This window comes from Ranitomeya imitator, chromosome 1, assembly GCF_032444005.1.
Source record: "Ranitomeya imitator isolate aRanImi1 chromosome 1, aRanImi1.pri, whole genome shotgun sequence".
Lineage (NCBI taxonomy): Eukaryota > Metazoa > Chordata > Amphibia > Anura > Dendrobatidae > Ranitomeya > Ranitomeya imitator.
Window position 1 is genome coordinate 304,214,378 of NC_091282.1, and position 25,638 is coordinate 304,240,015.

Below are 25,638 nucleotides of genomic sequence, written 5' to 3' on the forward strand. Positions count from 1 at the left end.
CTGATTTATAAATCACCCTATACAAGTTTGGTGTTCCTGCATTAATTTACATTGTTGCTGTCCTAACCCTTAGGCTATGTGCCCACGTTGCAGAAATGTTGCGGAAATGTCCGCAGCATTTCCGCAACTTCCTGCCGTGGGTAAAACGCATGCGGAATTCGCATGCGTTTTTCCTGCAAAACACAAGCGTTTTAGCTTGCAGAATGCTTGTATTTTCCAAGCGATTTGAAACGTCGCTTGGAAAGGGGTTGACAGATTGGTCACACTCGTCATGCAAAGTGCTTGACATAGTAAAAGATAGAATGTTAAAAATAATAAAAAATATTGTTATTCTCACCCTCCGACAGCCCCCAATCTCCTCAGCGGCGCTCCCGGGACGTTCTGTTCCCAGGGATGCTTTGCATGAAGGACCTTTGTCACGGTAGCGTGACCGCAGCGTCGTCTTAGGTGATTTGCGCAATGCATCCCTGGGAACGGAAGCGGCCGCGTGCACCGCTGAGAGGCGGGAGGACTTCGGGGGAAGGTAAGTATATTTTATTTTTTTATTTTAATTCTTTTTTTACAGGGATATTGTACCTGGGGCTTGGAGGAGAGTCTCTTCTCCTGCAGACCCTGGGTACCATCCGCACATGAAGCGCTCACTTTATGCATGGTGGGCATAGCCACATGCATAAAGTGAGTGTTTCCATGCAATCCTATGGAGGTGGAATCGCCGCGATTCCGCAGAAATAGTGAACATGCTGCGGATTTTACCACTATGCGATTCTGCAGCGGGAAAATCCTCAGCATGGGCACAGCAACTGTGAAATCCCATAGGATTGCATGGGAATGCGGTTTTTAAGCGTTTTTGTGTGTTACTGCTGCAGAAAAAATGCGGCATAAAAAGCGCAACGTGGGCACACAGCCTTAATCCGGAATATCTATATATAATTGTCTAAGGGTTTTTCCGTCTGTCTGTCTTTCTGTCTGTCTGTCCTGGAAATCCCACGTCCCTGATTGGTCGATGCCGCCAGGCCTCGACCAATCAGCGACGGGCACAGTATCGACGTAGAAATCCTGTGTCTCTGATTGTTCGAGGCCGCCAGGCCTCGACCAATCAGCAACGGGCACAGCGACGATGATGTCATAATGGTTGCCATGGCGATGATGATGTCATAAAGGTTGCCTCGACCAATCAGCGACGGACACAGTCTGCCGCGAATTCTGGAATCATCATTGTCCATATACTACAGGGACATGCATATTCTAGAACAGGGGTCCCCAACTCCAGTCCTCAAGGCCCACCAACAGGTCATGTTTTCAGGAAGTCCTTTGCATTGCACAGGTGATGCAATTATTACCTGGGCAAGACTAAGGAAATCTTAAAAACATGACATGTTGGTGGGCCTTGAGGACTGGAGTTGGGGACCCCTGTTCTAGAATACCCGATGCGTTCGAATCGGGCCACAATCTAGTGTTGTCATAAGGGGGGTCTAGATGCCCTATTTTTATTATATGGGGACTACAATGGCATATTTGCAATTTTTCTGGAAAAAAGCATGGAATGGATGTTGCAAAGTTAAAACATCTGTGTGGTCAAAATAGTTATTGCAGCCTTAAATTCATTAATCAATGGGTGTAATTTCTAAACTGCGTAACTTTTGGGGGTTTTATCTGTTCTGACACCTTTAGAGGCTTTGAAAATGCAACCTGCAAACTATTCTGGCAAAAATCTGTGCTCCATAAGCTAAATAGTGCGCCTATATCTTCTAAGACTACCCCCGCCATGTGGCTGAACTGTAGTTTCTGATGACATATGGGGTATCCCCCATTTGGGATAAATTGCATACTGTGTTTGTGTGTGTGTGGTGTCCATCATTGCATGTTACTGTAGTGATAAAAAATATTACAGCTACTAAAACATTACATGTTTACCGCTAAAATATACAGTATTTCCACGGCCCAATGTTATTAAATGCTGTGAGACAGCTGTGGATCAAAAATACTCACTATAGATCAATTATGACTTTCTTGAGCAGTGAAGTTTCCAAAATGCAGTTACTTGTAGGGTTTCCTCTCATCTTGCACCCCAGTGGCTCAGCTAATGCACTAAATCTAGTCCCCATCTAGTTCCCATCAGATCCCTGCTGTGCACTCAAACTGTGTACAACCACATGTATTGCCATGTTCATTGAAAATTGCACAACAAATTGTAGCTTTCATTTTCTCCTATTACATATTATGTGAACTAACCTCAACTTTTAGTTTTCACTGTCGGGAAGGGGTTAACATCGCTGGTAGATCTGGGATAATTGATGCAAGTAAAAAGCATCAGAAAGTGATAGTCCTAACAAACCAGTTTGGGAAACAAAGTATTTGGTAATGAAATATTCATATTTGTCTGAAAAATCAGTGGCTCACAACTGATTTTGGAAACCTATGGGCCAGTGATTATTTCACATTATAGGCTGCACGCTCTCAAGCCATCGCCTAAAACATACAGGAATCTTTTGAAAAGGTCATCTCTGTGCCGGGTTCTAGAATGTGAGAATAATAAGATTCCACAAAAGACAATGATATCTGATTAATTATTTTTATACTTTCCTGAATATTATGAAAATATATTAGAATTTGAGTCCTCAGTGGTTGACACCTTTTTAACCCCTTTCCAACTTTGGACGTATCGATACGTCCCTGTGACCTGGTACTTACCGATCTGGGACGTACGGATGCGTTTCATCTCTAATGCAGCACCGTGACATCTTGGAGCTGGGTACACGAAGTAGTTGTCCCGGGGGCGACAACTATGATCGCTGTGATTGGCTGTTGAGAATCAAACAACCAATCGCAGCATTTCTCTTTTTTTCAGGCCAGCTGTGATTGGTTAAACCACTAGAAGGAGGAAGTGACTGGACCACCAGAGAGTATAATCCTTTTTAAAAATTCAATTTTTGTTAAATATGTCACTTAAAATAGACAATGGAGAATGAAGAAATGCTGGACACCAGCAAGCAGTGGCACAAGGTTACTAATAAAATGCAAAGTGCGTACAAATATTCAATAGACAGGTAAGTTAATACGTTGGAGTGCAACTAAAAAGCAGATAGATTAACCCCTTAGTGACAGAGCCAATCTTGTGCTTAATGACCAAGCTAATTTTTACAATTCTGACCACTGTCACTTTATGTGGTTATAACTCTGGAACGATTCAACGGATCCCACTGATTCTGTGATTTTTTTTCGTGACATTGTACTTCATATTAACGGTAAAATTTCTTCGATATTGTGACGCTGTAAGAATCTGGCTGCACTCGGATGTCACCCGAGTGCAGTCCTATTAGAGCATGTAGATTCAAACAGTGAAAAATGGAGAGTGGACCCACTGGACCGTGATGACGAACCCCTCTCGGACGAGCTGACCAGGTGGACCGCCCCCTATACAGGGAGAGTTAGGGGCAGGCCCGTGAGGGACTATCGCCTCGGAAGCTGGAGGGTCGACTGAGATCAGATGGGTACACAGCAGGCACAAAGGGAAAGAGGGAACAGAAAAGAACTACTGAGACAAGGGAGAAGATGGGAACGCTACGGAGGCACGGAGGCTGGCAGGACAATATGGAGACACTGAGGCTGACGGGAGCAAGGAAAAGATATAGGAGCCGGGCAGGTACCGCAGAGGAAAAGGAACTGAAGGAACAAGGCAGGAACACAGGAAACAGGCAGGCACTGCAGAGGGCGGGGGACACCCAAAGTCAGAGAGCTAGGAACGCACAGAGACCACAGGTGGCCAGAAGCACTTGTAAACACAAATGAACATCAGGCACAGAGAAGCAGCAGGAAGCAGTTTACATAGCAGCATGGGAGCTACTTCCGGGTTACAGTCCTCCAGGATGACGGAGAGGACAGGAAAGAGCGCCAACCGAGGAATCAGATGTGCGCACGCGCAGAGCTGAATGCGACGCGCGCGCGCACCCGGCGAGCTGCAGTGGGGAGAGGCGGCGGCAGCAACGGCATGACAGTACCCCCATCTTTACGCCCCTCCTTTTTAAGACTAGAAAGAAACCGGGACAAAATACGAGGAGCCCGAATGTTCTCTCGAGGCTCCCAGGACCTCTCCTCAGGACCAAAACCCTTCTAGTCAACCAAAAACAAAGTTCTCCCTCTAAGTTTTTTCATGGCTAAAATGTCCCTAACTTCAAAGACATCATCCTCGGAAACAGGCGAAGGAGAACAAAGGTTAGAAGAATGAAACTGATTAAAAACTACAGGTTTAAGGAGAGACACATGAAAAGAATTAGAAATACGCAGAGAGGCAGGCAACTTAAGTTTGTAAGAAACGTCATTAATACGAGACAAAACTTCGAATGGACCGATATAGCGAGGACCCAGCTTATGTGAAGGGATTTTGAGACGGATAAATTTAGAAGAAACCCAAACTTTGTCCCCAGGATGGAATATAGGAGAATCAAGACGTCTTTTGTCCGCATGTCTCTTCATCCTAACTTGAGCCAACTCAAGGGCGGACTTGGTCTCCTGCCAGACCCTGGAGAACTCTCTAGACAGAAGATCAGCCGCTGGTACAGTAGAGACAGGAGGAACCGGAAGAGGAAGACCAGGATGTTGACCGTAGACGATAAAAAATGGAGATTTGTTGGTGGCTTCGCTGGGATGGTTATTGTAAGAAAACTCAGCCCATGGCAGTAAGTCAGACCAATCATTCTGATGAGAATTGGAAAAATGACGGAGATAAGTTACCAAGGTCTGATTAGTACGTTCCACCTGGCCATTGGACTGTGGATGGTAGGCCGAAGAAAAATCAAGTGAAATGTTCATAGATTTGCAGAGGGATCTCCAGAAGCGGGCGGTGAATTGAACACCTCGGTCAGAAACAATATGTAAAGGAAGACCATGAAGACGAAAAATATGGTGAACAAAAATCTTTGCCAATTCGGGAGCAGAAGGTAAACCTGGGAGAGCGATGAAATGAGCCATCTTGGAGAAACGGTCCATGACCACGAAGATGACGGTGGAACCAGAAGAATGAGGCAGATCAGTGATGAAATCCATAGATAAATGTTGCCACGGAGTGGAAGGTACTGGCAAAGGATGTAGAAGCCCAGAAGGTAGTTGCCTGGGAATCTTGTTCTTGGCACAGGAAGGACAAGAGGCGACAATACTTTGGACATCCTTAGACAACGTTGGCCACCAGTAAAAACGAGAGATCAAACGAAAGGTTTTTTTGAAACCAATATTTCCAGCCAGTTTGGAGGCGTGACCCCAAAGTAAGACACGTCTCCTGTTCCCTTCAGCGACAAAGGTCTTACCCGGAGGCAACGAAGTGAGAGAGACTGGAGCAACTGTAATGACTCTGGCAGGATGTGTGCAGGCTCGTCCTCCAAATCCACCACCTGGAATGACCTAGACAGAGCGTCGGCTTTGGAGTTTTTATTTCCTGGCAAGAAACGAAGTTCGAAGTCAAACCTGGCGAAAAACAAGGCCCACCTGGCCTGCCGAGGATTAAGTCTTTGCGCAGAACGAATATACGCCAGATTCTTGTGATCGCTGTAGATTATAAAACGATGTAAAGCCCCTTCTAAGAGGTACCGCCACTCCTCTAATGCCAACTTGATTGCCAAAAGTTCTTTATCACCGATGGAATAATTTTTTTCTGAGGAGGAGAAGATCTTTGAGAAAAAACCACAGGGCACAAGACGACCAGAAGAGGATTTCTGCGAGATCACAGCTCCAGCTCCAATTGCAGAAGCATCTACTTCAAGGATGAAGGGTTTATTGGCCACTGGACGATGAAGAATAGGAGCTGAGGCAAAGGCTTGCTTGATGGACTGGAAAGCCTCTTCGGCCTCAGACGACCACAGATGAGGATTGGCACCCTTCCGAATCATGGAGGAGATTGGAGCTGAAAGAGGAAAAGTGAGGTATAAACTGCCGATAGTAGTTAGCAAATCCAAGAAATCGCTGAATTGCTTTCACTCCAAGAGGACACGGCCAGTTGAGCACGGCAGAAACTTTTCCCGGATCCATACACAAACCAGCGTCGGAAATGATGAAACCCAAGAAGGGTAGAGATGACTGTTCGAAGACACATTTTTCCAGTTTTGCGTACAGCCGATTCTCTCTCAAACGCTGAAGTACTTGCCGTACATCTCTTCTGTGAGTAGACAGATCTGGAGAGAACACAAGGATATCGTCCAAGTACACTACAACACAGGTGTAAAGTAGATCCCGAAAAACATCATTTACGAACTCCTGGAAGACTGCGGGTGCATTGCATAAACCGAATGGCATAACCAAATATTCATAATGACCATCTCTGGTATTAAACGCAGTCTTCCACTCGTCACCAGAACGGATACGGATCAAATTATAAGCTCCTCTGAGATCCAATTTGGTAAAGATTCGTGCTCCACGTAGACGATCAAAGAGTTCTGGTATGAGAGGAAGTGGGTACTTGTTTTTGATCGTGATGGTGTTGAGACCCCGGTAGTCTATACATGGGCGAAGAGAACCATCCTTCTTTTTAACGAAGAAGAACCCAGCTCCTGCAGGTGAGGAAGACTTTCGAATGAAGCCTCTGGCCAGATTCTCTTGAATATATTCGGACATGGCTTGAGTCTCGGTAGGAGACAATGGGTAAATACGACCCCTAGGTGGAGTAGAACCAGGAACAAGGTCTATCGGGCAGTCATAAGAGCGGTGCGGCGGCAAAATCTCCGCTTCCTTCTTGTTAACCCCTTCCCGACCCATGACGCCACGTAGGCGTCATGAAAGTCGGTGCCATTCCGACCCATGACGCCTATGCGGCGTCATGGAAAGATCGCGTCCCTGCAGATCGGGTGAAAGGGTTAACTCCCATTTCACCCGATCTGCAGGGACAGGGGGAGTGGTAGTTTAGCCCAGGGGGGGTGGCTTCACCCCCTCGTGGCTACGATCGCTCTGATTGGCTGTTGAAAGTGAAACTGCCAATCAGAGCGATTTGTAATATTTCACCCATTATAACGGGTGAAATATTACAATCCAGCCATGGCCGATGCTGAAATATCATCGGCCATGGCTGGAAATACTAGTGTGCCCCCACCCCACCCCTCCGATCGCCCCTCCAGCCCTCCGATCTGGCCGGTACACTGCTCCGGTTCCCCTCCGTCCAGTGCTCCGCTCCCCCCCGTGCTCTTATCCGCTCCCCCTGTGCTCCAATCACCCCCCCGTGCTCCAATCACCCACCCTGCACTCCGATCCACCCCCCCCCCCCCCCCCGGTGCTCCGTTCCACCCCCCCGTGCTCCATTCCAGCCCCCCCGTGCTCCGTTCCACGCCCCCCGTGCTCCGTTCCACCCCTCCCGCACTCCGATTCCCCCCCCGTGCTCCAATCCCCCCCCCCCCCCCCCGTGGTCCCCCCCCACCCCATCATACTTACCGATCCAGCCGGGGTCCTGTCCGTCTTCTCCCTGGGCGCCGCCATCTTCCAAAATGGCGGGCGCATGCGCAGATTCGTTCCAAAGTGCATTTTGATCACTGAGATAGATTATATCTCAGTGATCAAAATAAAAAAAATAATAAATGACCCCCCCCTTTGTCACCCCCATAGGTAGGGACAATAAAAAAATAAAGAAATTTTTTTTTTCCACTACTGTTAGAATAGGGTTAGGGTTAGGGGTAGGGTTAGGGCTAGGGTTAGGGCTAGGGGTAGGGTTAGGGGTAGGGTTAGGGTTAGGGCTAGGGTTAGGGTTTCGGTATGTGCACACGTATTCTGGTCCTCTGCGGATTTTTCCGCTGCGGATTTGATAAATCCGCAGTGCTAAACCGCTGCGGATTTATGGCGGATATACCGCGGTTTTTCTGCGCATTTCACTGCGGTTTTACAACTGCGATTTTCTATTTGAGCAGTTGTAAAACCGCTGCGGAATCCGCACAAAGAAGTGACATGCTGCGGAATGTAAACCGCTGCGTTTCCGTGCAGTTTTTCCGCAGCATGGGCACAGCGATTTTTGTTTCCCGTAGGTTTACATTGAACTGTAAACTCATGGGAAACTGCTGCGGATCCGCAGCGTTTTCCGCAGCGTGTGCACATACCTTTAGAATTAGGCTATGTACACACGGTGCGGATTTGGCTGCGGATTCGCAGCAGTGTTCCATCAGGTTTACAGTACCATGTAAACGTATGGAAACCAAATCCGCTGTGCCCATGGTGCAGAAAATACCACGCGGAAACGCTGCGTTGTATTTTCCGCAGCATGTCAATTCTTTGTGCGGATTCCGCAGCGTTTTACACCTGTTCCTCAATAGGAATCCGCAGGTGAAATCCGCACAAAAAACACTGGAAATCCGCGGAAAATCCGCAGGTAAAACGCAGTGCCTTTTACCCGCGGATTTTTCAAAAATGGTGCGAAAATATCTCACACGAATCCGCAACGTGGGCACATAGCCTTAGGGTTAGGGTTGGAATTAGGGTTGTGGTTATGGTTAGGGGTGTGTTGGGGTTAGGGTTGTGGTTAGGGGTGTGTTGCGGTTAGGGTTGTGTTTAGGGTTATGGCTACAGTTGGGATTAGGGTTAGGGGTGTGTTGGGGTTAGTGTTGGAGGTAGAATTGAGGGGTTACCACTGTTTAGGCACATCAGGGGTCTCCAAACGCAACATGGCGCCACCATTGATTCCAGCCAATCTCGTATTCAAAAAGTCAAATGGTGCTCCCTCACTTCCGAGCCCTAACGTGTGCCCAAACAGTGGTTTACCCCCACATATGGGGTACCAGCATACTCAGGACAAACTGCGCAACAATTACTGGGGTCCAATTTCTCCTGTTACCCTTGTGAATCAAAAAAAATGCTTGCTAAAACATAATTTTTGAGGAAAGAAAAATGATTTTTTATTTTCACGGCTCTGCGTTGTAAACGTCTGTGAAGCACTTGGGGGTTCAAAGTGCTCACCACATATCTAGATAAGTTCCTTGGGGGGTCTAATTTCTAAAATGGGGTCACTTGTGGGGGTTTCTACTGTTTAGGCACACCAGGGGCTCTGCAAACGCAACGTGACACCCGCAGACCATTCCATCAAAGTCTGCATTTCAAAAGTCACTACTTCCCTTCTGAGCCCCGACGTGTGCCCAAACAGTGGTTTACCCCCACTCATGGGGTATCAGCGTACTCAGGAGAAACTGGACAACAACTTTTGGGGTCCAATTTCTCCTGTAACCCTTGGGAAAATAAAAAATTCTGGGCTAAATAATTATTTTTGAGGAAAGAAAACGTATTTATTATTTTCACGGCTCTGCATTATAAACTTCTATGAAGCACTTGGGGGTTCAAAGTGCTCACCACACATCTAGATAAGTTCCTTTCGGGGTCTAGTTTCCAAAATGGGGTCACTTGTGGGGGGTTTCTACTGTTTAGGCACATCAGGGGCTCTGCAAACGCAACGTGACGCCCGCAGAGCATTCCATCAAAGTCTGCATTTCAAAACGTCACTACTTCAATTCCAAGCCCCGGCATGTGCCCAAACAGTAGTTTACCCCCACATATGGGGTATCACCATACTCAGGAGAAACTGGACAACAAATATTGGGGTAAAATTTCTCCTGTTACCCTTGGGAAAATTAAAAAATTCTGGGCTAAATAATTATTTTTGAGGAAAGAAAACGTATTTATTATTTTCACGGGTCTGCATTATAAACTTCTATGAAGCGCTTGGGGGTTCAAAGTGCTCACCACACATCTAGATAAGTTCCTTTCGGGGTCTAGTTTCCAAAATGCGGTCACTTGGGGGTTTCTACTGGTAAGCCACATCAGGGGCTCTGCAAACGCAACGTGACGCCCACAGAGCATTCCATCAAAGTCTGCATTTCAAAACGTCACTACTTCACTTCCGAGCCTCGGCATGTGCCCAAACAGTGGTTTACCCCCACATATGGGGTATCGGCGTACTCAGGAGAAACTGGACAACAACTTTTGGGGTCCAGTTTCTTCTGTAACCCTTGGGAAAATAAAAAATTCTGGGCTAAATAATTATTTTTGAGGAAAGAAAACGTATTTATTATTTTCACGGCTCTGCATTATAAACTTCTATGAAGCACTTGGGGGTTCAAAGTGCTCACCACACATCTAGATAAGTTCCTTTGGGGGTCTAGTTTCCAAAATGGGGTCACTTGTGGGGGGTTTCTACTGTTAAGCCACATCAGGGGCTCTGCAAACGCAACGTGACGCCCACAGAGCATTCCATCAAAGTCTGCATTTCAAAACGTCACTACTTCACTTCCGAGCCCCGGCATGTGCCCAAACAGTGATTTACCCCCACATATGGGGTATCAGCGTACTCAGGAGAAACTGGACAACAACTTTTGGAGTCAAATTTCTCCTGTTACCCTTGGGAAAATAAAAAATTGCAGGCTAAAAGATCATTTTTGAGAAAATATTTTTTTTTTTTTTTCATGGCTCTGCGTTATAAACTTCTGTGAAGCACTTGGGGGTTCAAAGTCCTCACCACACATCTAGATTAGTTCCTTTGGGGGTCTAGTTTCCAAAATGGTGTCATTTCTGGGGGATCTCCAATGTTTAGGCACACAGGGGCTCTCCAAACGTGACATGGTGTCCGCTAATGATTGGAGCTAATTTTCCATTTAAAAAGCCAAATGGCGTGCCATCCCTTCCGAGCCCTGCCGTGCGCCCAAACAGTGGTTTACCCCCACATATTGGGTATCTGCGTACTCAGGACAAACAGGACAACAATATTTGGGGTCCAATTTCTCCTATTATCCTTGGCAAAATAGGAAATTCCAGGCTAAAAAATCATTTTTGAGGAAAGAAAAATTATTTTTTATTTTCATGGCTCTGCGTTATAAACTTCTGTGAAGCACCTGGGGGTTTAAAGTGCTCAATATGCATCTAGATAAGTTCCTTGGGGGGTCTAGTTTCCAAAATGGGGTCACTTGTGGGGGAGCTCCAATGTTTAGGCACACAGGGGCTCTCCAAACGCGACATGGTGTCCGCTAACAATTGGAGCTAATTTTCCATTCAAAAAGTCAAATGGCGCGCCTTCCCTTCCGAGCCCTGCCGAGTGCCCAAACAGTGGTTTACCCCCACATATGAGGTATCGACGTACTCGGGAGAAATTGCCCAACAAATTTTATGATCCATTTTACCCTACTGCCCATGTGAAAATGAAAAAATTGAGGCGAAAAGAATTTTTTTGTGAAAAAAAAGTACTTTTTCATTTTTACAGATCAATTTGTGAAGCACCTGAGGGTTTAAAGTGCTCACTAGGCATCTAAATAAGTTCCTTGGGGGGTCTAGTTTCCAAAATGGGGTCACTTGTGGGGGAGCGCCAATGTTTAGGCACACAGGAGCTCTCCAAACGCGACATGGTGTCCGCTAACGATGGAAATAATTTTTCATTCAAAAAGTCAAATGGCGCTCCTTCCCTTCCGAGCCTTACCATGTGCCCAAACAGTGGTTTACCCCCACATGTGAGGTATTGGTGTACTCAGGAGAAATTGCCCAACACATTTTAGGATCCATTTTATCCTGTTGCCCATGTGAAAATGAAAAAATTGAGGCTAAAAGAATTTTTTTGTGAAAAAAAAGTACTTTTTCATTTTTACGGATTAATTTGTGAAGCACCTGGGGGTTCAAAGTGCTCACTATGCATCTAGATAAGTTCCTTGGGGCGTCTAGTTTCCAAAATGGGGTCACTTGTGGGGGAGCTCCAATTTTTAGGCACACGGGGGCTCTCCAAACGTGACATGGTGTCCGCTAAAGAGTGGAGCCAATTTTTGATTCAAAAAGTCAAATGGCGCTCCTTCCCTTCCAAGCCCTGCCGTGCGCCCAAACAGTGGTTTACCCCCACATATGAGGTATCAGCGTACTCAGGACAAATTGGACAACAACTTTCGTGGTTCAGTTTCTCCTTTTACCATTGGGAAAATAAAAAAATTGTTGCTAAAAGATAATTTTTGTGACTAAAAAGTTAAATGTTCATTTTTTCCTTCCATGTTGCTTCTGCTGCTGTGAAGCACCTGAAGGGTTAATAAACTTCTTGAATGTGGTTTTGAGTACCTTGAGGGGTGCAGTTTTTAGAATGGTGTCACTTTTGGGTATTTTCAGCCATATAGACCCCTCAAACTGACTTCAAATGTGAGGTGGTCCCTAAAAAAAATGGTTTTGTAAATTTCGTTGTAAAAATGACAAATCGCTGGTCAAATTTTAACCCTTATAACTTCCTAACAAAAAAAAATTTTGTTTCCAAAATTGTGCTGATGTAAAGTAAACATGTGGGAAATGTTATTTATTAACTATTTTGTGTCACATATCTCTCTGGTTTAACAGAATAAAAATTCAAAATGTGAAAATTGCGAAATTTTCGCCAAATTTCCGTTTTTATCACAAATAAACGCAGAATTTATTGACCTAAATTTACCACTAACATGAAGCCCAATATGTCACGAAAAAACAATCTCAGAACCGCTAGGATCCGTTGAAGCGTTCCTGAGTTATTACCTCATAAAGGGACACTGGTCAGAATTGCAAAAAACGGCAAGGTCTTTAAGGTCAAAATAGGCTGGGTCATGAAGGGGTTAAAGACGTCCGAGAAAGCGCAATAGGCAGGAGGAATTCCCACGGATTCCGAAGCAGACCGAGAGGAGGACGCAGGCTTGACGGGAAGCAGGCACCTGTTCAGACAAGACTGTCCCAACCGTAGAACATCTCCAGTACGCCAGTCCAGCGTGGGTTCGTGATCTCTCAACCAAGGAAGACCCAAAAGGAAAGAATGAGACAAAGAAGGCTGACCATCGACGGAAGCTATTTGTCTAGGAGTCTCCAAGGGTCTAACAGGTATCCCAAGCCTGTTAACAACCTCGAGCTGAACAAAGTTCCCAGCCGCTCCTGAATCAACATAAGCCTCCAGAGAAAAGTGACGGGAACCTAAATGTAGAATAACAGACAAAACCAGAGGCGGAGAGGAATCATAACCACCTAGGAATGCCTCTCTTACCTGTCCTAGGCGGATGCGTTTCCCGGCTTCTGAGGACAAGCGCGTAAGAGATGAGAGGCACTGCCGCAGTAAAAACAAAGACCTTGTGCGAGTCTCTCCTTGCGGCGTTGCTCAGAAGACTTAAGGCGATCGACCTGCATGGGTTCAGGAGAAGATGAAGAATCCACCGGGGCTGCTTGAGAAAAAGAAGTCCCTCGAGCAACAGTGGTCTGGCGAAGAGGTCTCCTCTCTCTGGCAAGCTCACGAGTGCGCTCCTGAAAGCGCAGATCAATGCGTATGGCCAAGGAGATAAGATCATCCAAAGAGGTGGGAGTGTCCTGTCCCGCCAACTCATCCTTAATCCGTGAAGACAAACCACGCCAAAACGCTCCAACCAAAGCCTCATTATTCCACCCAAGGTCTGAGGACAGAGTCCGGAAACGGATGGCGTACTGGGCTACTGAGAGAGTACCCTGGTAAAGGTTAAAGAGGGACTCAGTGGTAGAGACCAGACGACCAGGTTCATCAAAAACCTTACGGAAGGTATCCAGGAACGGATTGAGTTGGGAGACCAAAGGATCATCACGCTCCCAGAGGGGATTAACCCACTCCAAAGCCTCACCCTCCAAATGGGATACTATAAAAGCAACCTTAGCTTGGTCGGTAGGATAAAGTAGCGGAGACAATTCAAAATGCAACTGGCATTGATTAAGAAAGCCACGGCACGCTTTAGAATCCCCACCATACCGAGGAGGTCTAGCAAGTCGGGGCGAGGGTTGTGGCGCAGAGACAGGAGTGGAAACAGAGGCCACATTCTGGAGGGAGAGAAGCCGATCATTAATGGAGGCCATAAAATTCAAAATATGGGACCGAGTGTCCCGTTGTTAACCTTGCTCCTGCTGAAGGGCAACCAACTGCGGAGCAATACCAGGATCAGAAAGCTGTAAAGCCGCTAGGCGAGACTCCATATTCTTTAAAAATGACATGATCCTAGTCTGGTTTTCACGCAAAAAGAGTAACTCCTTTTGAGTGACGGAGACTCCAGCGGGGTCCATGGCCTGATGTTACTGTGACGCTGTAAGAATCTGGCTGCACTCGGATGTCACCCGAGTGCAGTCCTATTAGAGCATGTAGATTCAAACAGTGAAAAATGGAGAGTGGATCCACTGGACCGTGATGACGAACCCCTCTCGGACGAGCTGACCAGGTGGACCGCCCCCTATACAGGGAGAGTTAGGGGCAGGCCCGTGAGGGACTATCGCCACGGAAGCTGGAGGGTCGACTGAGATCAGATGGGTACACTGCAGGCACAAAGGGAAAGAGGGAACAGAAAGGAACTACTGAGACAAGGGAGAAGATGGGAACGCTACGGAGGCTGGCAGGACAATATGGAGACACTGAGGCTGACGGGAGCAAGGAAAAGATATAGGAGCCGGGCAGGTACCGCAGAGGAAAAGGAACTGAAGGAACAAGGCAGGAACACAGGAAACAGGCAGGCACTGCAGAGGGCGGGGGACACCCAAAGTCAGAGAGCTAGGAACGCACAGAGACCACAGGTGGCCAGAAGCACTTGTAAACACAAATGAACATCAGGCACAGAGAAGCAGCAGGAAGCAGTTTACATAGCAGCATGGGAGCTACTTCCGGGTTACAGTCCTCCAGGATGACTGAGAGGACAGGAAAGAGCGCCAACAGAGGAATCAGATGTGCGCACGCGCAGAGCTGAATGCATGCGACGCGCGCGCGCACCCGGCGAGCTGCAGTGGGGAGAGGCGGCGGCAGCAACGGCATGACAGATATGACTTGCGTTTATTTATGAAAAAACAGAAATACAGCGAAAATGTTGAATATTTTGCAATTTTCCAACTTTGAATTTTTATGCCTTTAAATCAGAGAGTGGTGTCCCACAAAATGCTTAATAAATAACACTTCCCACATGTCTACTTTACATCAGCACAATTTTGGAAACATTTTTTTTTGTTAGTTATAAGGGTTAAAAGTTGACCAGCGATTTCTCATTTTTACAACAAAATTTACAGAACTATTTTTTTAGGGACCACCTCACATTTGAAGTGACTTTGGGGGTTCAATATAACAGGAAAAAAAACAAAAGTGACACCATTCTAAAACCTGCACTCCTCAAGGTGTGCAAAACTACATTCAAGAAGCTTATTAACCCTTCAGATGCTTCACGAGAACTAAAGCAATGTGGAAGGAAATAATGAACATTTTTACTTTTTCACAAAAATTTTTTTTACTTTGGAACCAATTTTTTTTTTTTTCACAAGAAAATGGACCATAAAACTTGTTGTGCGATTTCTCCTGAGTATGCCGATACCCCATATGTGGGGAAAAGCCACTGTTTGTGCGTATGGCATGGCAGGGTATAAGCAAAGAAAAAAGTATCACTCCAATAATGCACACCACATATGAAGATGAGAGACATAATTTTGTGCTCATATCTGTGTGGTGCGCCTTGGTCTTTTGCTTATTTACTATGGCATGGCAGGGATCACAAGGGAGGGAGCACCATTTGACTTTTTGAACACAAAATTGGCTGGAATCAATGGAGGCGCCATGTCGCGTTTGGAGACCCCCTGATGTACCTAAACAGTGGAAACCCCCCAACTCGAGCTCCAATACTAACCCCAACACACCCATAACACTAACCTAACCCTAACTTTAGCCCAACTCACTGTAGCCCAAATTTAACCCTAATGAAAAAATGGAATTTTTATTTATTTTTCCCTAAATAAAGGGGTAATAAAGGGGGGCTTTATTTACTATTTGTTATATTTTGATCACTGTGATAGACCATATCACAGTGATCAAAATGAACCAATAGGAAAAATTTCCTATTGTTGCCGGGTGCTGACCAGCAGATCTCTGCAGGCGACTGTGCATGCGCCTGCAATTTTCTCCCCAAAAAAGACGTCGGCAGCCCGGGGGACAACGACGGTATCGGGGGACCCTATTTCTCTCTCCTCTGATGTGCGATCACATCAGAGGAGAGAGAAGTTTATATGGAAAATCTTACTTTTTTTTCTTTTGCGATCGCAACACCGGGGTCAGTAAAAATGGCACTGTGGTTTAAGTACCCTTATCTGCCGCCGTTCAAAGGCGTATCAGCGGTCGTTAAGGGGTTAACAGCAGATGCAAAAAAGTGCAATGTGCAAATGCAAAAAATTAGAAAATGGACATGGTGACAGAGAGCAGGTGTCTAAACATATAAAACTAATGGAGCAAAACTAGAGTAACACAATATACTAAAAAAAGAAAAAACACTAAATGCAATGAATAAATGTGTTAGTGACGGTGCAGAGAATACGTTATTAGCAGCAAAGAAGAAAAGTGCAAAGTGCTATCCAGATATAACTGAATAAAGATAGTCCTATAAATAAGAGATGGCTATGAAGAAGTCTATCCATAAGACAAGCACAGAGAAAGGTGAATGAACTTACTGAATTGAATGTGGTGACCAAGATGTCCCCACCACCCCAGCGCACGTTTCGTTAGAACTTCTTCAGGGGGCGTGTGTTGTGGGGGGGGGACAGACAGATTTTGTGTGAAATCACTTAATATTTTTTTTTATATTGTAGAGTAAACAAGAAAGAGTTCAGTTTGGAGGATATTTACACCAACAAGAATTACAAGTGTCCACCGCCTGCTCGGTATGAAAGATTACTGTGGGAATTGTGGTCAAAATATTTTTACCCCTCTTTCACACCTTCTTATATCTCTGGGGAACCTTTAGGTCTTGTATGTTTAAAAAATGACTCCACTTTTTTTTATTATTGTTATTGCCAAGTTATACATTTTCATAACAGTCTGATTACCTGTTAAATGCCACTATCAATTCCTGGCTGTGATATCTACTCTGCTCCTGCAAGGGGGGGGGAGTGTCAATCTATGCACCCATCCGCGTATCACTATATCCATAAAAGTCTGATCTGTCAAAATATAAAATTAATCCAACTGGTAAATGGTGTAATGAGAAGAAAAAATCTAAATGTCGGAATTACTTTTAATGAATTATTTTTTCCAGATGCAACAAAGACTACAAAAAATGCAATAAAATTACTGTATATACTCGAGTATAAGCCGTGATTTTCAGCCCATTTTTGGGGGCTGAAAGTCCCCCTCTCGGCTTATACTCGAGTCATACCCAGGGGTCAGCAGGGGAGTGGGGGCTGTCTAATTATACTCACCTGCTCCTGGCGCGGTCCCTGTTTTCCCAGCACCCCAGCTTCTTCCTGTACTGAGCGGTCCCATGGTACCGCTCATTACAGTAATGAATATCATGTGAATCACAAAGAAGCTGCATCAGCACTCACCGATCCTGGAGTTAGACAGTCCTTTATTCAAGCATGTCAGAAAACATCTTCACGGCTCGGGGGTGTGCAATAATATAACAGGAGTGTGCAGGGATCAACGACGGCCGTTTCGCGCTGTGAGTAGCGCTTCTACGGGTCCATGTCTGGGGGAAGTGACGCTGGGAGAAATAGGTAAGTGCATACAGACTACTCCCGCGCCACGCTCCAATCAGACAAAGGGAAGTGCAACGTGCATGACATTAAAAACATTTAAAATCAAAACCGGCAACACCAGCCGGGTAACGCACAGACTCCTTATTTTACTCATATAATCATATCAGATTCATTTATACTGCCAAATATTTGTAGAAAAGGAAGTAAACTATAAATTGTAATATAACAACTGCATTTGCCGCATAGTGCGGCTGATAGCATGACACATATGAAACCACCTGACATATAGGGTATAAATAATAAAAATAATAGAGGTGAAAGGTGCTGGTTGAGTACGGGTTTGATAGAAAAATAGACATATCAATTCTGTCATTGAGACCTGCCGGACCTGTAGCTTGTGTCCGTATAATCCACCTGGCCTCCTGCTTTAATAATAGTTTATGTAAATCCCCTCCCTGTGCCGGTAATACCACTTTCTCAATGCCTGCAAATGTCAGGACCTCTGGGTTTCCCTCATGTGCCTCTCTGACATGGCTAATCAATCTGGGTACTCCTTTACCTGAAAGGACAGACTTGAAATGCTCCCTGAACCGTATGTATACTTTGCGTATAGTTTTTCCGATATAAAATCTTTTACACGGACAAAAAAACCACATATACCACGTATTCAGTTTTACAGGAGATGAATTGCTGTACGGTATGTGTTACTGGACCGATACTGAACGTTCGCCCGGGGACATGATATTGACAGTACTGACAATGTCCGCAACGATAATTACCCTTAATTGCTGCTTGCTCTAACCAGGTAATTTTCTGTTTTGTGACGTGGTTGCGAACTAAAACGTCCCTAATACGTGTGCTACGTCTATTAGAAATAAGTGGTTCCCCCGGCTATCCTACCTGCTAAATCCTTATCTCTTTCTAGTACGTGCCAATGTTTCCTAATGGTGGATCTTATCTCCTGATCCATCGGACCATACTGGAAACAAAATGTAAACCGCTGTTCTGACGTATTCTTTACCTTCCCCCTGCGCTCCTGGGAAGAATTATTTACACGCTCCAAGGTGGTCTGTAGCAGAGCCCCTACTATGGAGCCTATGGCATAGTTCTTTCGACTGTTGTTCAAAGCCTTTTTGTGTATTATTAATCCTTAGTGTCCTTAACAGTTGGCTGTAAGGAAGCAACCTCTTGGTGTGACCCGGGTGGAAGCTGTTAAAATGTAATACCGAATTAATGGCGGTGGGTTTTCGGTGGATAGACGTACAAACCTCCCCCTCCTGAATCTCCACCAACACGTCTAAGAATTCTAAACTGGAGCCCCCAAAATTGGAAGTGAAGGACATACCCATGGTATTAATGTTGTTAAGGTGCCCCACAAATAGTGCAAACTCATCCTCTGTGCCGTCCCACACCAGAAATACGTCATCCACGTATCTCAGGTAGAGTTTAATGTGTTTCAAAAAGATGTTATTGGCCGAATAAGATGATATTGGCCGAATAAATGTAATCTTCTTCGAACACTGCCAAGTATAGATTGGCGAACGTACATGCAGCCGGGGTCCCCATGGCGGTCCCGGTGGTCTGCATGTACCCAGTGTCCATGAACGTAAAGGCATTGTGTGTTAATATAAAGCAGAGACCCTCACAGACGAAATCTATGAAATCACGATTTTTATCCGTGGTTTCCAAAATGCGTCTGATAGCATGTACCCCCAACAGCTGTGGAATATTGGTGTATAAACTGACCACGTCAATGGATGCCAAGGAGAACCCCGGCTGCCACGTGAATTCTTGCATGTGACCTAGAAAAGTTTTGGTGTCCTTAATGTAAGACGGGATATCCTTTAACGGCGGACGCAGAACCCAATCAATGTACTGGGATAGGGGCTCTGTGAGCGACCCTATCCCAGATACGATGGGTCTGCCAGGGGGGTGTGTGACCGATTTGTGGATTTTTGGAACATAATACCAATTTCGTCGGAAACCCTGGAAGGAGCTTCTCTGCCTTTCTCTGCGTGATTACTTTAATTTCCACTGCCTTTCTCAAAAGGGAACAGAATTCCCTTTTATATTTCTGCGTGGGATCTCCATGTAATTTTGTGTAAATTGTCGTGTCTGACAATTGCCGATCTGCCTCCAACAAATATGCCTCTCTTGGTATTAGAACCGTTTTCCCCCCCTTGTCTGCTGGATGTACGATAACATCTGACCAATTAGCTATATCCCTCAGAGCCCTCCTTTCCAGATCAGTAAGGAAAGAAGGTGCCTTTTTATACACCAAAGCCTCTATGTCCTTCAAAACAAGAGTTTCGAACAAGTCTACCGTATTGCCAGGGGAGACCGGGGGCATGTATGTCGAAGGAACCCCACCAGTGAACGGTGCAAAATTCGTTAACCCCTGCTTACTGTCACCCGGCACTATATCTGTGAGGCTGAGAAGGAGCGCTGCGTCTCCACGGCTGTCTGCGAGGACCTCTGTCTGAGTGCCTGCCATAAAGCCGAGGGGTCCTACACTGCAGGGCCGTTCAGCTTCCAGGGTAGTAGTGTTAGTGGGGCTGGAGAGAACGGATTTATAAAGATGGATTTTTCTAACAGCTTTGTATAAGTCTATTTGGAAGGTTGGAAAGTCAAAACAGTCAGGTATGCAATAATTTAAGCCTCTCGATAGCAGTGCTAGGTGTGCCGTGTCCAAATGATGATGTGTTAAATTGACCACGTAATCTTGAGGGCGCGACTCTACTGTCACTCCTGCCTCCAAGAGACGTTCTTTCTCTTGCGACGCCAGTCGGGGGCGTTGTTTACGTTTGCCCCTCCAGGTCCTCCTCCTAAAGGGAATGAGGTAGTCGCTTGGGTCTCTGATGTCAATTCCTATGTTCAGCCTGTATTAGTGGCCGTTCCTTCACTGAGGCTTGAGTCTGATTCAGTGGTCAGATAATCCTTTTTTCTTTGTTGGTTGCGTCTTTTAAAATTATGTTTTTTATTATGTTTGCCCCCATAAGCATGTGAGATCTGATTGTCCTTGTTTGTCCTATTCCACGTGAACACATGTCCTGAATCGTAATCGTTTTTGTCCCGAATGAATTTGTCCCGCTTTCTCTGCTTAATTTCAGCCTGTATTGAAATGAGTCTCGTATCCATTTTTTTGGTAAATGTTGACCACTGACTCTCCGTAAGCCTGTTTTGTAGTTCTAACTGTGTCTTAGATATTTCGGCATTAACAAGCTCATAATTCTGTATGTTCGATTTTAGAACCAGCTGTAACAGATCTTGGGAACATTTCAGCATGATCTTTTCCCATTCAGATTTAAATGCCATATCATTACTAAAATGGGATATTCCTTTCCATACACGTAGTCCTCTCGGGACTCGACCATTTTCAACATATGATTGCAGAGAATTATTTGTCCAAAATAGCCTGGTTTCTCTTTCCGAGAGATTCAAAAGTCTGTGTTCTAAGGACTTTGTGCTTATCATATGCACCTCGTCTGCCTGCTCACACTCCTTAAAATAATTAGCCACATCCTCCCGGCCGGCTTGCAAACTATCTCGTACAGGTGCTGTATAGGGTTCCATTGTGCGGAAAAACTATTAGCTATATACCGCAATGAGAAGTATTATAGATCCCAACTCTGGCGTGCGTGCTCAAAAAGGAGTAAATGTCAAATGAAGCAAATAGGAAAAAGAAAAAAGCTGAGCAGCACAGCCCAAGGAACCAGGGAGACTGGATGTGTATTTCAACAGCAAATGCCCGACAGCTGATCAGAGGTGCTCGCATGGAACATGGAGTTGAATAGCATGTGAATCACAAAGAAGCTGCAACAGCACTCACCGATCCTGGAGTTAGACAGTCCTTTATTCAAGCATGTGAGAAAACATCTTCACGGCTCGGGGGGGTGCAATAATAACAAGAGTCTGCAGGGATCGACGACGGCCGTTTCGCGCTGTGAGTAGCGCTTCTACGGGTCCATGTCTGGGGGAAGTGACGCTGGGAGAAATAGGTAAGTGAATACAGACTCCTCGCGCGACACGCTCCAGTCAGACAAAGAGGACTGCAGCGTGCATGACATTAAAAACATTTAAAAACAAAACCTGCAACACCAGCCAGGTAAAGCACAGACTCCTTATTTTACTCATATAATCATAATATCAGAATTCATTTATACTGCCAAATATTTGTAGAAAAGGAAGTAAACTATAAATTGTAATATAACAACTGCATTCGCCGCCTAGTGCGGCTGATAGTATGACACATATGAAACCACCTGACATATAGGGTATAAATAATAAAAATAATAGGGGTGAAAGGTGCTGGCTGAGTATGGGGTTCATAGAAAAATAGACATATCGATTCTGTCATTGAGACCTGCCGGACCTGTAGCTTGTGTCCGCATAATCCACCTGGCCTCCTGCCATAGGGGTGGAGCCGCATATTCATTACTGTAATGAGCGGTAACGGTGACCGCTCAAAACAGGAAGAAGCTGCCGGCGCCGGGAAGCAGGGAGGGACGTGAAGGGACCGCGCCGGGAGCAGGTAAGTATAATGGGGAGGGGAGCGCTGCATGATATTCACCTGCTCCTCATTCCGGCGCCGCTCCGTCTTCTGCAGTGACGCTCAGGTCAGAGGGCACGATGACATGGTTAGTGCACACCCTCTGCCTGAACTTCAGTGCAGAAGACGCTGAAGAAGGAGCGGCGCCGGAATGAGAAGCAGGTGAATATTGAAAGTACCGGGGGCCTTAGCGACGGACAGGTGAGTATGTGATTTTTTTTTATTTTTTTTTTAATCGCAGCAACAGCAAATGGGGGAAGGGCCTGTATGGAACATCTTATGGGGCCATAATGTTTGTGCAGCAGTATATGGCGCAAGTGTCTGTCTGGGGCCATAATGTTTGATCAGCACTATATGGCGCAAGTGTCTGTATGGGGCCATAACATTTGTGCAGCACTATATGGCGCAAGTGTCTGTATGGAGCATCTTATGAGGCCATAATCAACGTTTGTGCAGCACTATATGGGGCAAATGTCTGTATGGAGTATCTTATGGGGCCATAACGTTTGTGCTGCACTATATCGGGCAAATATCTTTATGGAGCATTTTATGGGGCCATAATTAACGTTTGTGGAGCATTATATGTGACAAGTGTCTGTATGGAGCATCTTATTGGGCCATAATCAAGGTTTGTGCAGCACTATATGGGGCAAATATCTTTCTGGAGCATTTTATGGGGCCATAATCAACATTTGTGCAGCATTATATTGGGCAAATCTGTCTATGGAGCATCTTATGGGGCCATTATTAACCTTTATGCGGGATTATATGGGGCATATTTTAATATGGGGCATATTTTAATATGGAGCATCTTATGGGGCCCGTCATAAATTTAACTTACCGTATATACTCGAGTATAAGCCGAGACCCCTAATTTTGCCACAAAAAACTGGGAAAACTTAATGACTCGAGAATAAACCTAGGATGGAAAATGCAGCAGCTACTGGTAAATGTCATAAATAAAAATAGATACCAATAAAAGTAAAATTAATTGAGACGACAGTAGGTTGTGTTTTTGAATATCCATATTGAATCAGGAGCCCCATATAATGCTCCATACTGTTCATTATGGCCCCATAAGATGCTCCATACAAAATAGGCTCCATATAATGCTCCATACAGTTTATTATGGCCCCATAGACGCTCCATATACAAATAAGCCCCCTATAATGCTCCATGCAGTTCTTTATGGCCCCATAAGATGCCCCATATAATGCTCCATTCAGTTCTTTATGGCCCCATAGATGCCCCATATCATGCTCCATGCAGTTATTCATGACCCCATATAATGCTCCATGCAGTTCTTTATGGCCCCATATAATGCTCCATGCAGTTCTTTATGGCCCCATAGATGCTCCATATAATGCTCCATGCAGTTATGTCCCCATAGATGCTCCATATAATGCTCCATGCAGTTATGGCCCCATAGATGCTCCATATAATTCTCCATGCAGTTCTTTATGGCCCCATAGATGCGACATATAATGCTCCATGCAGTTATGGTCCCATAGATGCCCCATATAATGCTCCATGCAGTTATGGCCCCATAGATGCCCCATATAATGCTCCATGCAGTTATGGTCCCATAGATGCCCCATATAATGCTCCATGCAGTTATGGCCCCATAGATGCCCCATATAATGCTCCATGCAGTTATGGCCCCATAGATGCTCCATGCAGTTCTTTATGGCCCCATAGACGATCCATATAGCATTGTGCCACATGTAATGATACTGCTGCTGCTGCACAAAAAAAAAAAAATGACATACTCACCTCTCGTCGCTGCTCCTCAGCGTCCCGTCTCTCCGCACTGACTGCTCAGGCAGAGGGCGGCGCGCACACTAATATGTCATTGAGCCCTCTGACCTGAGCAGTCACTGCAGAGGACGCGGAATACGAGGCGGCGGTGGAACGCGGAAAGGTGAATATGACATACTCACCTGCTCCCGGCGCGGTCCCTGCATGTCCCACGTCTCCGGGAGTGACAGCTTCTTCCTGTAGTGAGCGGACACGTGGCACCGCTCATTACAGTAATTAATATGCGGCTCCACCCCTATGGGAGTGGAGTCCATATTCATAACTTTAATGAGCGGTACCAGTGACCGCTGAACAGAGGAAGAAGCTGCCGTGCCCGAAGACCGTGGGACATGCTGGGACCGCGCCAGGAGCGCTGGGAGCAGGTGAGTATTTGACAGGTGTCACTCCCCCTCACCCGCCGACCCTCCCACCTTCCATGATTCGAGTATAAGCCGAGAGGGGGCACTTTCAGCCCATTTTTTGGGGGGCTGAAAATCCCAGCTTATACTCAAGTATATACGGTAGGTAGGGTAAGTCCAGTACTCTAAATATTTGAATGCAGTGTACGGATCTTCAGAGCAGTAGTGTACAGGAACTTCTAAAGGAGCATGAACTAGGAATTGAATCAGTACTGCAGCATAGCTTTTGTGACAGAAGGAAACAAAATGTAATTTAGTACACTGGCTTGTAAAAGTATACCCCTATCCCTACCTGACTTTTTACCTATTTTGTTACAATACAACCCGTGATTAAATATTTTTGTTATCTAATTTGTGTGTGATGCATCAGCACTAAATAGTCTAAGTTGGTGAATTGAGAAAAATAAAGACATGCATTAAAACTATGGGATCATCAAATTACTACAAAGTGGCAGGTGCATATGCATTCACCCCTTTTGCTATGATGCCCCTGAAAATTTTTGGTGCAAGCAATTGCTTTTATAAGTCACAGGCTTTAGTGAAAGCAAGTCTACCTGTGTGCAATCAAAGTGTCACAATGTCAGTCAGTATATACACACCTTTTCTTAAAAGCCAACAAGGCTGCAACACCTTTAAGCAAGAGGCACCACTAACTAAACAGTACCATGAACACAGAGAAATCTCCAAACAAGTCAAGGCCTTTTTGAAGTACAAGTCAGGGTTGGATTATTAACCTCTTTGCGACACGCACCATACTAGTACTGCTCTGCGGGAGACAAGTTTGTGGCAAGAGCAGTACTAGTATGGCGCTGCGACCGCGCGGCCTCACACTTATCGTCGCCGAGATCGCGTTCGGGTGTCAGCTGTATGTGACAGCTGACACCCCGCAGTAACGCCCACGATAGGTGCTAGCAAAATCAGAATAGAAAGTGATCAAAAAATGTCATGTGCCCGAAAATGGTACCAATAGAAATGTCAGCTAATCCCACAAAAAGCAATCTCTTACATGACTGTCGGACGACATATGAAAAAATTATAGCTCTCAAAATATGGTGATGCAAAAACTAGTTTTCGCAATAAAAAGCATCTTTTATTGTGTGATAGCAGCAAAACATTTTTCACAAGGGCAAAATGTATTGTCCATTTTCTGCTGTTACCCTTGTGAAAGTAAAAAAAAAAAAAATAGGTCTAAAGAAAAAATTTTGTGAAAGAAAAATGTTTATTTTTTCCTTCCACATTCCAAAAATTCCTGTGAAGCACCTGAAGGGTTAATAAACTTATTGAATGTGGTTTTGAGTACCTTGAGGGGTGCAGTTTTTAGAATGGTGTCATTTTTGGGTATTTTCAGTCATATAGGCCCCTCAAACTGACTTCAAATGTGAGGTGGTCCCTAAAAAAAATGGCTTTGCAAATTTTGTTGTAAAAATGAGATAT

The 25,638-nt window shown here is 45.3% G+C and overlaps 1 protein-coding gene across 2 annotated transcripts in view; it reads left to right on the forward strand.

Moving 5' to 3' along the window:
• The window catches only part of PRR14L (proline rich 14 like), a 92,052-nt gene that overhangs the window by 40,430 nt on the left and 25,984 nt on the right, over positions 1–25,638 (forward strand). For both annotated transcript variants that reach the window (XM_069757680.1, XM_069757691.1), the window contains exon 8: positions 16,552–16,623. In XM_069757680.1, the coding sequence (XP_069613781.1) occupies positions 16,552–16,623 (72 nt within the window). The remainder of the gene's footprint in view (positions 1–16,551; positions 16,624–25,638) is intronic.